Source organism: Pinus tabuliformis, chromosome Q (genome assembly GCF_031772625.1).
Source record: "Pinus tabuliformis cultivar Carrire ecotype Pingquan chromosome Q, CPIR1, whole genome shotgun sequence".
NCBI lineage: Eukaryota > Viridiplantae > Streptophyta > Pinopsida > Pinales > Pinaceae > Pinus > Pinus tabuliformis.
The window spans coordinates 1,375,448,725-1,375,466,117 of NC_142296.1; the positions used below are offsets into that span (position 1 = coordinate 1,375,448,725).

General features: G+C 33.9%; 1 protein-coding gene across 2 annotated transcripts in view; it reads right to left on the reverse strand.

Annotated features, from left to right (window-relative positions):
- Positions 1 to 17,393, reverse strand: part of LOC149225031 (C2 domain-containing protein / GRAM domain-containing protein) — a 340,976-nt gene that overhangs the window by 231,832 nt on the left and 91,751 nt on the right. For both annotated transcript variants that reach the window (XM_089386432.1, XM_089386431.1), the window contains exon 4: positions 16,103 to 16,178. In XM_089386432.1, coding sequence (XP_089242558.1) covers positions 16,103 to 16,178 — 76 coding nt within the window. The remainder of the gene's footprint in view (positions 1 to 16,102; positions 16,179 to 17,393) is intronic.

The following is a 17,393-nucleotide window of genomic DNA, read 5'->3' on the forward strand; positions in this document are numbered from 1 at the left end:
AAAGGTCTAGACGGCTAGTGTTGTTTTGACGTCTGATTCGTTTGGATTTATTGTTGTATAGTTATCTTGCATTATTATTTGGATTGGAGAAACATTTTAGATTGGGTGGATCTAGTGGGTTTTTGGTTGAACCCCTAGACTTCCTCCTCACTATGCTATTCAATCCTTGTGGATCTAACAAATCTTTTGTGTAGAAATCAATTTTATTTGATCAGATCTTGAGCACTTGGGGACGTTCTTGGTTGAACCCACCAACTACTCAAGACATAGAAGCTGAGGAACCCATAGTGGGATTTTTCAAAGACTTATCATACGAAATTTTGAAGGAGATTTCTTGTCATTTGCTCCAAAGAAAAAACTTATTTATATTTAAATTTCTCTCAAGTGTTATTACTGAATAATTTGTTATTTCAAGAGCTTCTTAACTAATCAAAGGGGCAGAAGTGTCCTCATACCCTTTAGATTAGCATTTATAAAATAGTTTTGTAAATATTTTATTTTCTAATCCTTGTGTATATAATTTTGTTTATCTTGTATATATTTTTGGGTTTTCCCTGTCATTTTCTTGCAGATCTACCTTGATTTGGAGGGTTTCATTTGGGATTTTCTTCATAAAAAAAATTGCAGGTGGATTGTCTTGAAGATGAAAGGAAATAAACCAAAAAAAAAAAAAAAAAAATTGGAGACATATTACCCTTGCTCATTTTATAAACCCTCCTCTGCGCAAAGGTCTAGATAGCTAGGGTTTGATATGGTTTTGACGACCAATTTGTCAAGAGACTTATATTTCAAAGCTTGGAGACTTGAGATTAAATTTTTTGAAGCTTGATCTGGAACAATATTTCTGTTCACCGGCATTCTCAGACCTCATATACATTTAAATTAGCATGTAAGTATGAACCATATGTGTAGATGTGCAATTGTAGTAAGTAGTATTGTATTAGATATATTATAAATGGTGGTTACAAATCTTCGTGGCGATGTGCCTATATAGGCATTGACTAGCCAAAAGATAGAGGTCAAAACTTTTGACCCATGCATTTTCATCAACTAATGACCATTAACTAATTTAATTAATTTATTATTCATTAATATTGATTTCTTAATATTTTATTATTTTAATTGATGGTTATGAATACTTTAATTCATAACATTGCCACCCCCTTTAGAGATGCTTTGTCCTCAAAGCACAACCAAAAGGGTCTTCTCTAACTAAACATTATTGCGATGGAACGGCATCCTTTTCTGGTTTGGTGCTTCCTTCACGAATACTTGTACCTTCCTTGGCACTAGAAGTGTTAACACCTTTTAATTTATAATGTCGTCCTTGTCAGTTAAACTCCATGAACTGTGCTTCAAGGTTTGTAGTATAACTCCCTAGTTGCATTAACTATTCTGCACCTAGAACTACATCCATTTCTTTGAGTGGTAAGGCAAATACATCTGTTTGTAGCTCTAGTTCTTGTATATGGATTGGAACTTTTTGACATTCTCCTATTTCCTTGATTTTCCTTCCAATAGCAACAGACATGGTCAAGTCCCTGATGGGGAATATACAGAGACCTAGTTGTTTGGCAAGATCAATGTTTATACAATTGTGAGTACTACCCGAATCTATAAGTATATTGACATTTATGTTTTTTATGAGTCCTTTGAGCTTTAGGGTTTTAGGACATAGTCTCTTCCTCATGTTAGTTGGCGGTGTAGTAGGCTTAATGTTCCTTCTTGTTGAGTGGTTTCTCTTCTTTCAAAGATGTGGTGGAATGTATTTTGTAGTTGCTTTCTATTCTTGATTTTCGGGAGGGTTACTCTTTTCATCATGGGTTTCCCAGTCACATGAGATTGTTGCTAATGACGGTTCCCCAGAATCTGAATCTTCATTGTGTGTGACAACGATTTTTTCATCTCGTTCCTGAACTTCAACTTGCTTCCCATCTACTATTTTATAGTAGCATAGGGATAACTCTTCACATTTATGTCCTAGCATCCAGTTTTCTCCACATTTGTGACAACTATTTTTCCTTTTAATCTTCTTTTCTAGTTCGTTACTTGAAGTGTCGATTCTTTCTCGACTTCATAATTATACAGTTTCTTGTTAAGGCATCTATGTCCTAATGTCCATTTGTCTCCACAATACCTACATTCGTTAGTTTCTTTTTTTTCCCGAGTGTTGTTGTTGGTCTTCGTCTTCCCTAAATGATGACATTCTAAACTTATATTTTCTCTCAACAATTATGGTTGCGTGTCTGGCATCTTCAATGGTTTGGGGTTTACATAATTTTAATTCTTCCCAAATGTAATCCTTAAGGCCACAGCAATACATCTTTAATAGCTCTTCATCTGAAAATCCCATTTGTCTAATCGCTAATACCTCCCAGTCATGAGTGTATTCACTTACTGATCCCTTCTGTCTAAGGTGAACGAATCTTTCGTAAACATTATCTTCTTATCGTGAAACCGTTTTAGCAGAGCGTTTTTTAAATTTTTTCAATTGAACGAACGAGCTGCACATTTAGTAGACCACCACAGGAGCCAATCATATGCTTCTTCTTCCAAGTAGTTGGAAGCGGTCATGACCTTCCCCTGTTCACCTATTGGTGGGTTTGCTCTGAAAATGGCGTCCATCTTGTTTACCCATACAATTGCACCTTTATGATCCTTACCATCATATTTTGGTAATTCTCTTTTAATCTTGAGATAATCATTGTCGAAGAACTTGGTATGGTACTAACTTCCTTCAACTTGTACATGCGGTATTTGCGGTCTTTCGTGCCGCCTTCTAGAGTTTTTGGACTTTGTGTGCCTAAGGGTGGATTGGCTCCTCCCACAAACTGGGCCATCATGCTTTTCAAATATGAGATATCATCGGCCATTTGATCTTGTTTACTAACCAACTTCTCGACATTATCAAGGCACTTATTGATGTCCTCTTGAATTTTTTTTAATTCGTCATCGTTATTGCTGCTTCTCATTTTGGACTTCTTCTTCTTGGTAGACCCAATTTTTAATTTTTTATTTAAATAATAATAATAATAATAATATTATTATTATTATTATGATTTTATATATAATAAAATTAATTAACTTAATTTATATAGTTTATATAATCTCAATAATTAATTAAATATGTATATATAATTTAATATATACCAACCACCACAAATCTACCCGTTCCTCCCAACACAGGATGTAACTAATCAGGTCTTTGCATGTGTAAAGTACGGACGATGACCAAAAAAACATGGGAATATATATACGATGAATCAAAAAAGGTAGTGTGACAATGAAAGACGCGCGACGTTTGAAACCCGTCCGATAGAATTTTTCTTAGCATCCAACAAGATTTATGCCGCGTGTCTAACAGGGTTTACGCAAGGTATCTACGTTGTTGAAGTGTGCGACGTAACAGGGAGCATCGGACGGTGAACGTGTGTCGATGCAGTCACAGTGGCACGGCGTGGATGCAGGTCGATCGGGTTTGCAACTGGATGGAAGGACAACGAAAGTGTACGGAAGATCTAGAAGATGGCGTGCAGTAGTTTGTCCAGTAGCTGAGACAAGGTAGTATGAAATGGTGTTGTGTGAAACGGAATGAGACTGTCTTTGTGCAGTGAATTGCCAGAGGACCAACATGCTCTGATACCCATGGAACAATATTTTTGTTCACTGGCGTTCTCAAACCTCATATACATTTAAATTAGTATGTAAGTACGAACCATACATGTAGATGTGCAATTCTAGTACGTAGTATTGTATTAGATATATTATGAATGGTGGTTACAAATCTTCATGGCGGTGTGCCTATATAGGCATTGACTAGCCACGAAGATAGAGGTCACAACTTTTGACCCATGCCTTTTCATCAACTAATGACCATTAACTAATTTAGATAATTTATTATTCATTAATATTTGTTTCTTAATATTTTATTATTTTAATTGATGGTTATGAATACTTTAATTCATAACATGATCTCTTCTTTGGTAAGTCGTTTTAAATTTTAATTTTTTAGAGGCTATTTCCCCTGGCCGCAAGCATAGGAGGCTTCTTCTAGCCTCTAAAGCAAAGGGTTTTGAAATTTAAATTTTTCTTGTGGCTTTAAAAATTTAATTAGAAATTTTTTGGTAGCCGCAGGTATTTTTGGCCTCTCTTTTTCTTGGTCGCAAGCCCCAGAGGGCTTATCTCTTTTTATTGGTGCGAAATTCTCCTCCTTGGGCCTTTTTACAAGGAAATAGAAATTTTGGAAAGGCATTTTTCATCAAGTTTTATAGGAGATCTGGTTATTAAAGCCTTCAAAATTCTTTAAATTTTTGTGAGCCTTTTCCTCATCTAGCCGTGAGCATTTGAGGGCCCTCCCCCTTTGTACTTGCGCAAGAAATTTCTCTTTCTCCAAGCGGCTAACATTTGAGCGAATTGTTGTGAGGATTTTAATTAAATTTTAAGATAGATCCCTTGCAATTTCCTCTTTGTTTCCTTGTAGTTGGAGAAGGGATTTTCTTTGTTGTTGAAAGGATATATTTATTGAAAACCCTCCTTAATATTCGAGAGCCCTTCTCCTTGTCTAAGGGTCTCTATCTTTGTAACATTTATAATAAAAAGATATTCTCTTTTGAGGGCGCTTGGGGTTCTCCCCATGGTATCCCACCTCCATATTTAAAGGGAGGATCTCTTGTGGTGTTGACTAACATCTTAGATTAGTTTTTATTTCATTGCTATCTCAATCTTTAGATCTAATCTCTAACTTGTTCTCTTGCTCTCATTGGATCAGTTTTAGTTTCATGTTCATCGCATCTTAGATCTAATCTCTTGAATTGCTTCACTTGGCCATTGTTATATCTAGATTCTATTGTTAACTACTTGATCTAATTGCTATTGTGATCTCTTGGCTACTTGGTCTAATTTACATTTGAGAAGTTCTTATCTTTATCACACTTGTGTTTTAGATTGATGTATTGTATCTCTGCCAATTAGATCTCTTTAGCAATCTCATTTGCCATCATTTAAATAACTACTTGTGCTCTACAATTCACATTTGCTCTATTGCTCCTAATAAGTGAAGTGACAATCTAAATCTAATAAACAACTCATTCCACATTAAGAACACTTTAAGCACTTGTGTTAATTCTCTAATTCGCTTTGTTTCATTGAGTAAATATCTACATTCTTGATTGATCATTGCCTCATTATAATCTTCTACTTATCATAATCTTGATCAAAAATGGATTAGTGGATTGGTATATTGACAAATCTTAAGATATTTCACTCTTTGAAGCATCTTGTTCTAATTGTATCTCATTGAAGCATCCTATTGACATTTGCATCTCGTTTGCATATTAGATCTAGATTTGCATCTCTAAAATTTACCTCCAAGAATAAGCTTGGTTGATAGAAATTTTAGAACATCCTTCCCTAACTTTCATTCAATTTGATAAATTTGTGTGTGGAACAAAGGTTAAAACACGTGACCTCATACTTCTCTTACGTTCGAGCCCTTGTAGGAACAAAGGCACGTGGGTTTTCAAGGAGGCTAGGTGGGTATTGTTAATGATGGACTATGCGCCTCCTCGGCCTATCCTTCTCGCAATTCACCTCAATCCTTACCAAGTTTTGAGAAATTGAGGGCAAGACACACCATAGATTAGGCATATAATTTAAAATCAACCAAGATCACTTGCATCACACATAGTCTAATCTTGCATTCATTCATCTAATATTGCCTCATTCTACATTTGTTGGTTTGTGAGCATTTCATCTTGCTTGCAGCGTTGCATTATATTTCTCGTGTACTTGTCATTTGAATTACTTGTTCATTGCCCTATGATAGTGTTCTATCTTTTATGAGCATCTCTTTAAAGTACAAGTTTTATTTACCTTGCAAGTCTATCTTATTGCTCATATTTCAATATTGTGCTATCTCTTGTACTAACACTTGTCTTGCAACATTGTTATCCTTGTAACTTGAAATATTATTTTCATTTGCAAGTATTATATCTTTATTTGAGCTTTGTTTATAAGGTGTTTGTCTCTCACACTCGATCTTGTTGGACATCACATTGATTTAATTGAATCTATCTTTTGATATCTACATTGCTCATTAATAATCATACTTGCTAATTAATCTTTAATTCAAGTTATATTGAATGGTAATTGCCTTGCCCTTTGTCTCCTAGACTTGTTGTCTTCAACAAGTTTTCCTTTCATAATCATCTTTAGGGACCAACCCCCTTAGCTCACCTAGGAGAGAGCTTAAATGGAGAGAGTTGGGAATAGGTGACAATGCCTTCTCTGAGCGTTGCGCCTTAAAGACTATACCTTATGGGGTTGAAAACTTTTCCCACATTTAGGTGTACTACTTATGCGACAACAGAGCCATAATGATAAAATGCAAATTGGCTAGGATATAATAAAATGCGTGGACAAAAACCTTGCCTGAGCTCTACTCCCTTCATTAGCTCTCATCTAATTTCTAGCTAATGCATGAGCAATAAAAATGACAACCACCAAGTGCATGCTTGTGTTTGCAAGTTATTGGATTATCAGATTTGGATCTATCCATCAACATCATTAGGTTCACAATGATCAAAGTGCAAGAGTGCTTAGATCTGAAACATGTTGTCAAATAGACATCATCGCATTCTTCCACGGGAAATGATTATATGTGTTATGAACATATATATATATATATATATATATATCACATTCTTCCACAAGAAATGGTTACATGTGTTATATATATATATATATATATATATATATATATCACATTCTTCCACAAGAAATGATTCTATGTGTTGTTAACATATATATATATATATATATATATATATATATATATATATATATCACATTCTTCCACAAGAAATGATTCTATGTGTTATGAACATATACATATATATATATATAACTCTTAATATAATAATAATTATCATAATGAAGTGACGTATCTCAAAGGACATGACTATTATGAAAGGGAACTTTGTTTAGGTATATATTCAGGGCCCCATTGTACTCTCATCATCACCAAATAAAAGTACTATTCGATTCGGAAAAGGGACAAAGTTGTCACCCTGATTTATTGGACCATTTAAAGTCATGGAAAGAGTTGGACCTGTTGCCTATCATCTTGCCCTGCCACCTCACCTGCATAGAATTCATAATGTATTTCATGTTTTTGTATTAAGGCATTATATAGCTGATCTATCTCATAACCTTCAATGGAAGGAATTGCAGGTATCGGACGAGGGAGTCGTAACGGTCGAACCATTACGTATACTGGAACGTAGGGTTCGGCAGCTGAGGAACCGCCTGGTGGACCAAGTTAAGGTCCAATGGGACAAGTATAGTCCTGGATCAGCAACTTGGGAAGATACAGAGGACATATGCCAAAGATACCCTAATCTATGTCAATTTTGAAGAACTTTAAACTATGTTTACTATATATTTACTTCACTACAATCAGAGACTCAAAAACATTTTGAATGATTATGGATAAACGAGAAATTTTGTGGCATAATATATGTTAATTCCTGCAGGTACATGGATACCAAAACAATATATGTGGTTCATTTTACTAAATTGTAGTTGTCGAAGTAAAGTTAAGACAGTTGAATGATTTTACTTCTGATAGAAATTAAGATATTATAGATCTGATTTATTTATACATGTCAATATGATCAATGGGATAGAAATCAGGAAGTGAATACATTCTAGATGAAAGTCAAAAGACATGCATGGAATATGGAAAAATATGTTGTACTGTAGTATCATAAATGAATTAATAAGGGAATAATATGTGAGTTATTTTGAATATGTTGATGCGCATTTTACGGATGCATGGATAAGCGTACGATTGCAAGTAATAGACAGTTACCGGGATGACCACGTGATGGCAGAACCTCAGAACAATTAAAGCTCCAAGTGATTCTATGATAGGGTGTTAGCCCTAAGTTCTATTGGGAGGGGTGGAGGTGTTGCCCACCGTTTATCCTCCGAACCCTGGAGTCATGGGAGGACTGTGCGAGTCACGCTCCCCTAGACGTGTGATGATGACTGTCGAATGCCTACTAGGGATCAGGTCGGTATAACCAATGCGATCACCTTAGAGTTTATGAATGGTCGGGTCAGTAAAACTGACGCCATGGCATACTCCAGTAGAGGATGGATAGGATGGGAGCGGAAGAGATTAGGAAGGATAGGTTGATTTTAGAATAGCTTGGGAACCTAGATGGAGCACGATATATCCATTAAAATCATAAACCTAAAATTCTAATTTTGTTTTAGTCTCTTGATATTAAAATAAAATTTTAAACCTAAGGGGGTACTAATTACTATCATAAGTAATCAGATAAGATAAAACTCTAACTTCGGGACGAAGTTTTCTGAAGGGGGAGTGTATGTAACGACCCATTTATAAAAGTTAAGAAATAATAAAAATAATTAATTAATATAAAGTTATAAACTTTATATTTAAAATAATATTAATAAACTTCATATTTAAAATATATATGTAAATCAAACCTTATATTAAAAATACAAATCAAACTTTATAATTTAGAATTTGAATACTAAAATCAATTACATTAAACGTAATAGGATTTAAAGGCAAAACCATGTAAATAAAGTGAATGAGTCATAATGAACTGAGGGATTAGCTTTTGGTCTGAGAGACGTGGACAGGAGCGTGGCAACAGGGAGGGAGGTGGTGGTTGCATGCGGGAGGGCGGCCACCGCCAAGCCCGTGGTTAAAAACCGGAGGCCTGAACCGAAAAGGGGGGAAAAAGAACGGAGCTAGAAACCAGAGGAGGAATTCAGCAGTGAGAGAGGTCTGCCATTGGAAGAGCTTTAATCCATCTGAGGTTCTGGGCACGAGGGACAGTGAGCTTCTGTTGGGAAGCTTACTGGATTGAGCAACCAGGCTCTGCTCAGTCTAGGCTGGGTGGAATTGGTTTCCCGGTAATTGGTATCAGAAGCAACCACAACACCATCAATAACACCAGAGCAACACCAGAGCAGGCAGCAGTTCAGGTAGGTGTCCAAATTCTCTTACTGTATTTCAGTTCAATTTTGGTTCTTACTGTATTTAGTTCTGGTTATTACCGAATTTCAGTTTATGGTCTTTACAGCTAAATAATTGACTAAAAATTTTTTAATAATCATAGTTTATAATTTTAAATTAATATAATTTATTCAATTGCAAATTCAAGCAATCTATCAAGAATTTGTTGTAAATTTTCGACATGAAGTTCAAACTACTTCCTAAATCAAGCAAATGCAAACATCACAGTCAATGGTGCAAAGTCATTTTTATCAACAAGTGAACCCCCTTAAAGAATTGTGTCAAAGCTCAAAGGAAAAAGATTCACTATGGAATTTAAAATAGAGGTTCTCAAGAAAGCAAAATTTTTTACCGCTATATAATCAAGAACGGGTTGAAACCCTTATTAGATAATACCCTTGAAATTCCTTGTGACAGTGTTGAATGTGAAGGGGCTTGAATTGACTAGCATTATACTTGTATCAAAATACAGAACGTATCATGTAGTTACCAGTTGGATGAGTTCTACAATAAAAAGGGTCATGGAAGAAGATTAAGCTACCACGCAAATGGTCCGCTACACTAATTATCTTCCCTCTCTGCTTACTCGGAACCTAAGTCACCGGGTTTGGCGAATTTCAACGTTGAAATTCGAAATTCACCGAACCTATAATAAAATTGAATTTATTCATTTAAATTTGCCAGTAAAGTTCAAATTGAACACAAAAGAGAACCTAGAAATTATATTCAAATAGATGCAATGAGGGTCTAATCCTTATCTAAAGAATTTGGATGTCGATTCTTGAAGCCTCCATTCTGTGTAGATAAAATCCAAGTCGTAGATATATGTAAAAAGAATTATTTACATAATTAAAAAGTTTGTAATAATCATAGTTTAAATTAATATAACTTATTTATTTATCATAATAAAATATAAATTTTAATATATTTATCTAAAAATAGTCATTTACTAATAATAAGGTTTTGTATAATCACAATTTAAATTTATATAATTTATTTATTCATCACTATAGTTATATGTAATAATATACTAATTTTAAGATATTTATACATTTAAGTTATAAATGTTGATAATTTGAATTATAATAGATAGTTAATATTAATATTATTTAATTTTTTATTATATTATGAATGTTAAAAATATATATATATATATATATATATATATATAACTTGTCAAACTTGAAGTCGAACTTTGTCGTGTAATTTTTAATTGAAATTTTTTTTTGAATTTCAAGGTTGTCATATTCAAACACGTACTCGAACCAAGTGACCTAACTTGTAACTGTAAGATAATCATAGTTCTCAACCTATCATAAATAGAAGTAACTATGATATCCAAAAAAAGAAATGAATCAATATTGACTAGTAGTCTGCCATACATCAAAGTAGGAGAAAAAGTCTAGTCGTGACTATGGTAGTTGATAGAATCATGGGGTTGTGAGGCTTTTAATGTTAGTGAGCTACCCAACGCGACTCTATGAATGTAATTACTCGTGGAAAAATAAATTGGCACACTCTTTAAGGTTTAATAAGGATATCAATTAAAAACAAGTTGTCTAGGGAATTACTATCAACGAGGAGTTATAAAGGTAATTCTTAATTTTTCATTTCAAACATTAGAAAGAGGGTTATTCAAAGCTTATTAATTCACCATTCTAAGTTTAGTTTAGTAAGAGAAATTACCAAGTTTTATTTTTATCAAAATTCCAAAATTATATATTAAGAACTATTTTAATAATAATAATATCAAAAGATACATGGAGTAATATTACACATAAAACCTAGTAATTGAAGGAATATCAAGGAAGCTTTTACATATAAAGTTACAAGGAAAAATAAGAATAATTTGAAAATGAAGTAACATTTTCTCAGAAAGATTGTTCGCTTTAATCATGTTGAAAATCATTTACTCTAAACAGGAGTATTCAATAGAAAGAAATTAATATCACTGTCAACACGAACAACAAAGAAATTTACATTGACATTAATTTGGCAAATCAATTCTCAATTCCAAAGCCAGATATAGGAGAAAAGAAAAATATTTTTTGCAAGAAACAATATGAAATCAAGGACTTGCAAGTGACAATTGATGATAATGAATGTATATCTCAATTCAGTGTTACAACTATGTATAAAGAAGAGATCAACATTTTTTTCGGCTTACCATGATTTGGAACACTAGGTTCCTTAATATTAATCAGATAGAAAAAAATGACTTTTCTCAATAAGAAAAAGTGGGTGACACTTCAAGACATTAGAGTGAAGTCAAATTTGATAGTACCTTCATCAAAAAACTTGAAAGATATATCAAAGGTAATGATTCAAAAAAGTCAAAATTCAATCTCGAATATGCAAAAGAATTTAATGAAGTTATCACACATAAAACTGAGAAAACTTCTTGCTTAAAAGACCACAATCAGAAATTACTTGCACAATTCAAGTCCAAGGCTACAAAACATAGTTATAAAAGATCAGAACAAGAAAATAATGGTATTGAGAATGAATTTCAGAAGTTGTTATTAGCCAAAGATGAAGAAATTAGAACATTAAAAATTAAAGTTGATGAATCAAAAGCTGAGGAATTTTCACATCTTAGGAACCACGAATCAAAAGTTGAGGAATAATGGCACATGTGGCACTAGGAATGAGGTGCCCCATCATGTGAGTGGTCCAAAAAAGCAATAGCCAACTCAATTAACTCATTACCACCTGCAACAACCTAATATTTAACTTCAACAACCTCACATGTATGGTCAACAGGGCTCAATAAACCACGCATGTGAAAAGATATGTCCATAAAAGCGAGTGCTCCCTCCAAGAATGATATAGGTGGCACATGACGATGATGTCAAGTCCATGTCACTGTTCAATGAACTATCATGGATCCCAAAGTAGTGACACATATCCCAACGCAATGTCACAAATGCCAAGAAAAATAACACAAATCCCCATATATGTGTGTGTGCAAGTAAGGATGTCCCAAGACAGTATCATGGATCTTAGTGTGATGTCACAATTTTCAAAACATATACAAATATCTCGATGCATAGTACACAAATCCCAAGGCATGAATGCCATCATACCACCCTTACACAGATGTAGAAGGATACAAACGCAAAGCACCCACTCATAATGCTGAGTCAAGCCCAATTACACAAATCATTAGGTAGTACAGACAAGTGATTTCCTCCAGCAACATTATAACATTAGTTTAATTTTAAGATATGCCTAAACTTTACCATGGGAGGGAAACCTAAACAATTATTACATGTGACAAATCCTATGACAAGAGGTATTTCCTAGATCATTAAGTTAGAAGTAGGTAAATACGATGGATAACTTATGAAAGGGGAAAGGGAGACTTCATGTATTAACAATCAAAGTCGTGTCTGATCATGGGAAGGTTTTCTATCTTGTTCAACTAACTTTCAAGAGCTAAGGGTCATCATTAATTTTAAGAGGAAGTGTTTAGCTTAGAGTTACCACCTTGAAACTTTATTTTATTACCCCTTTAATATTTTCCCTTTTCCTTTGATTTCTTGGTCCTTTCTTTAGTATGCATTCTAAAATACTAAGAATAAGACTTAGGTAAGGTGGTATGGCACTAGCATTATTATATTTTGGCTTTTTTATTTTTTTATTTGTTCTTCACTTCTAGCTTTTTCCGCTTTATTTGAATTAAGCTACCATAGAAAGCAACCTTCAAATGCTTTGTTTTGGACCTTGCTAACTAACATATGACAAGTCAAACAAGAGCGGGGATGATTTTTTATAATGGAATGGAAGTGAATCAAGAAGATGTAAACTGTTAAGTATGGATTGGGTTATGAAACACGCTATATCAATTAGATCTCTAGTAGTACAACTTGACCTAAGACATGGAGACACATATCCAAAGGAAAATAATGTGCCCATGGTACAAGGAGGAAAATAACAAAATTGTTAGTGTTTTGAGGTGTTCATTAGGGGAATTTTGAGGTCTAAAATGGGCCTCCTAAAAAAAATGTACAACCAAAATAAACTTTATAAAAACCAGTAAGATTCAAGATTTTTATGTCAACCATTGGGGATGATCCACCATTTTTGGAGTAAAAAAAGTAAAGAGATTAAAAATAATAAAATAATAAAACTATTTTTTTCAACTCTTATTTTCAACTTACCTCCCTAAGGTTTTACTCAAATTTCTAGCACGAGTACTTGTTGGATGCAAAATTCAATTCCGCATCCAAGGAGTACCCATGTTGCATAATTTTGATGCACCCTGCTACACGAAAAATGAGAAATACATGAAAAAACATGATTGCAATCACGTTTTACATGTATTTCTCATTTTTCGTGTAGTAGGGTCCATCGAAAGTATGCAACATGGGTACTCCTTGGATGTGGAATCAAATTTTGCATCCAACGAGTGTTTCCGCTCGAAATTTGAGTAAACCTATAGGGAGATAAGTTGAAAATACGAGTTGAATAATTAGTTTTTTCTTTTTTCCCTCTAAAATTTGATGATGTAATCTAATCTTATTTTATTATTTCCACTATTATTTTTTAATTTCCTTAGGAGGCCCATTTTAGACCTCAAAATTCCCCTAATGATTAGATCACACTTAGTGTTTACCACATTGACAACTAGACGAGAAGCTATAACACCATGTTTAAGTATTAAACCCATACACGAAAGCATAGCACAATAATTGAAGTGAGCAAACTAAACCAAAGTGCCACAACCATGTGCATGAAGGCATAGTGTACTATCTACAAGTGCATGTGTCATCTGAGAAAGGAGCTAATATATCATGGCTAAGTTATCTAAAAAAACTAATGAGGAGTGTTGTGAGAAAAGATCATCATATATCTGAAGGATAACTAGAAGAACAAGCCTAAGTTTGAAGGATATGAGAAAAAGAGCTCATGAAAGTAGAAAACTACACCCATGACAGGGTGGCTCTGCAACAGACCCCATAGGGCCAATGTCATTTAAGCACCAATCTTGTTTTCCAACCACTTAAAAATCTTCAAAATTTACCCTTTAATTTTCTATTTTATAAATCTAGGAATTACATGGAAATATTACGATCCAAATTTCATAAGTTTAAGAAAATAACCTTAAATGCACCATTTTATACACTTATCTTTTTTATATAAATATGAAATTTCTTACTAAATGATAAATCTCTTCATAGAAAAATCAGATCTAACATAAGTCTTAGTAACCATTTCATTCCTAACCTTTTGCTAGACTTAGACTACTTTACGGATTCGCCCCTTCAGTGGGAGAATACCCAACCTAAAGATTGGAGTGGATCATTGAAGTCACATTGGATAACCTCTCCAAGTTGCCCTTAGGTCCTTACCTTTTGAGTGAGGAATTTGAGCACCTCGGATGAGGATTTAATTGGTAACACTTCTTACCAATATAGAAAAGTGACTAAGTGGCAATATGGATAATTTTTGTAGTAGATGCAATGCAAATTTCCTCTTCCTTACCTATAATTTCGGCAAGATGGTATTTCAAGCAGTTGATTCCACCAGATATTTGCTTTACACATAAGCTGCACCTCACCCTTTACCAATTATGAGGATCAACTGGGTCACCATACTCCCATAGAGGGTCCAATGCCTTCGGCATTCTTATATCGCAACGATTAAACCTATGTCCCCAAAAAAATGGAAATCAACATAAAAGAAAGATGCAATAAAAAATCAAACATATAAGCGTTAAATCTCCCATCAAAAATAGCAAGAAGAGAAATATCTCATGGAGACTGCAAACCCTGTACTAAATCTTGAAAACAAAGTATAAAATTTTACACATACTCGGGAATATGGAAAAGGTAGATTTCAGTCAATTGCCACTCCTCAATAGCTCAACTAATGGCAATGTAAACTTTGGATTTCCCTTTGTTAGCCCAATGGAAATTGGTGACACTCCTCGGCTCTCAATCCTCAATATCTATATTCTAAAATCAGGGCAAAAAGGACAAAATTTAGGCTATAAAGAATAATTGGCACAGGCAAGGTGATATTCTTCAACTCACAATAACATGAAAAAATATTGGAATAATACCGCAGATAAAAAGATATCATGATTTTTCGTGGTGATGATAATGAATCTTCCAAAATTGCATGATATAGTGCAATATTAGTAATGAAGATACTTAGTACATTGGTTTCACTATAGAAATCTATTTGTGTCTTCTAACCTTGCTCTACCTGTACACAAATCATAAGGCTTGGTATTGTTGATCATCCCCTGAGAAATCTTCCAAGGCAATTGTCTCCCACTTTCTCTGCTTCCTTTGGGGAAATGTGCCAAAAAAAATTGAGTTGTAAAATATGATGCAAAAACAATGCATCATCTTCCTATGCAATTCTTAGGCCAAAAGCTTTGCAAATTTTATAACTCCCTACAACAACATAGCTGCTTTACATAAACTGGATAATTATGGTTAAAGTATTCAACATGGTCTTTGATTATGCACAACTTCATTTTTTGACTTTCAAGTTTATCTCCTACATCTATGTAAAGAAATTTGACATAGTAAGTACATTGATAATGAGCTCTCTATAATGTTTGTGAACACATCAAATATATCATCAAGTAATAAACATGACTTAACGATGGAATTGTTTAAAGAAATACATAGGTATAAGATATTTATGCTGCAACACGTTACACATGAAACCTGTCAGATATCTGGCATTCAATGATTATTCTCAAGGTTGCTCTCAGCCTCTCAGATAATTCAATGTCCCCAAACTCAAGTCAAACACTCATTATTATTTCATGGTATTCAAGTTAAGACAGATTTTATGTATGGACACACTCATTATTGTTTTATGACAGGTGAGTTTAGACAGAGATTTTATATATGAACACAATCCTTATCATCATCCTTGAGATATTTTTAAACACATCCGATGCAATATGATTGCATAAAAATCCGACATGAATGAACACAAACTTTAACAAGTCTTCCAGGCATGAGCAATGCATGCACATTGAGTATATTCAATCAATTCAATTTTGTGGCCAAAGAAGGGTACCTGCACAGGAAGCTCTTCAACATAAAAATCAAATTCTTCTCCCCATATTGGATTCCTTGAGCCAGGAACCATGGAACTGCAAGAACAGTTAAAGATTTTGAGTACAAATACTCTTACAAAATTGAGTTTGGATGTATACTCTTACTAATACTCTTAAGCCTCTGCTCTATTTATTCATTAAGAGAATCTTCGAAAAAAAGACAATGTGAAACAACAAGAGTATACAAATACTCTTAAGCCTCTGCTCTATTTATTCATTAAGGGATTCTTCAAAAAAAATACAACATGAAACAACGAGAATTAAGCCCTGAAAACTTAAAAAACAATATCTTAAAAGTACATGCAATGCATAGACATTAACAATGCAATTTCCACAGGGATGAATCTACAGATGTTTTCGTTGTAAGGAATACAGGAAATATTGTTTTGATTTCAGATCAAGGCCACATTCAAAAACTGTTGATTTTTAAAGTACCTTGGACAAGTGGTTTCCCATGGGTTAGTCTCTACCTAGGGAAAAGTGTCCGAAATAATTATTTTCGTAAGTGTGACTTTATAAAGTGAAAGTGACTTTATAAGTGGTGAAGTCAATGTTAAATTATAAAGTGAAAAATGACTTTAGACATAAAGTACAATGTGGGTACTTTATTTAATGGGTGAGTTAAAAAATAGAAAGTGAGAATTAAATGCACATTTAATATCATCCCTTGATCTAAATGGATATGAGCCATTAGATCTTAGGGTTGCCCAAAAGTCATTTAGGGAAACAAAAGGGGAAAAAGAAAAGAGAGACTGCATTCATTCTTCATGAGCAGATTGGAGAAAAGAGGCTGAGAGCTGGAGAAAAGTTCTGAAGGAGAAATTTGTTGCAGCAAGATGAAGGAGTGATTTCTGGGCAAAGATGGGCAAGGAAATCAAGGCATAGAGTACAGCATAAGGTACAGTACGAACAACATTTAATGCTATGAGCTGCATGCCGTTCGAGAGAAGTTTTTGAAAAAAAATTGTATAGTCTGTACGGAATCCGTACAGTATAGTCCATACAGTGGTATCCATAGAGTACATATTTTCAGCTTCAAGTGGGCACGAAATCGAAGAAAAGTGGACATGGTTTTCAAGGAGTTGTGGGCTGAAGATATAAGTTGTATTTTGTTGTTTTGTTTTGTTTGCAAATGTATTTTTCCTGAACTTGAAAGATAAATAAATTTGAAGAGCTCTCTAACAGGTTTTCCCCGGAGAAAACTGAAGGGGTTTTCTCTGGGTCTAAGTTGACCAAAAACCTATGTGTATT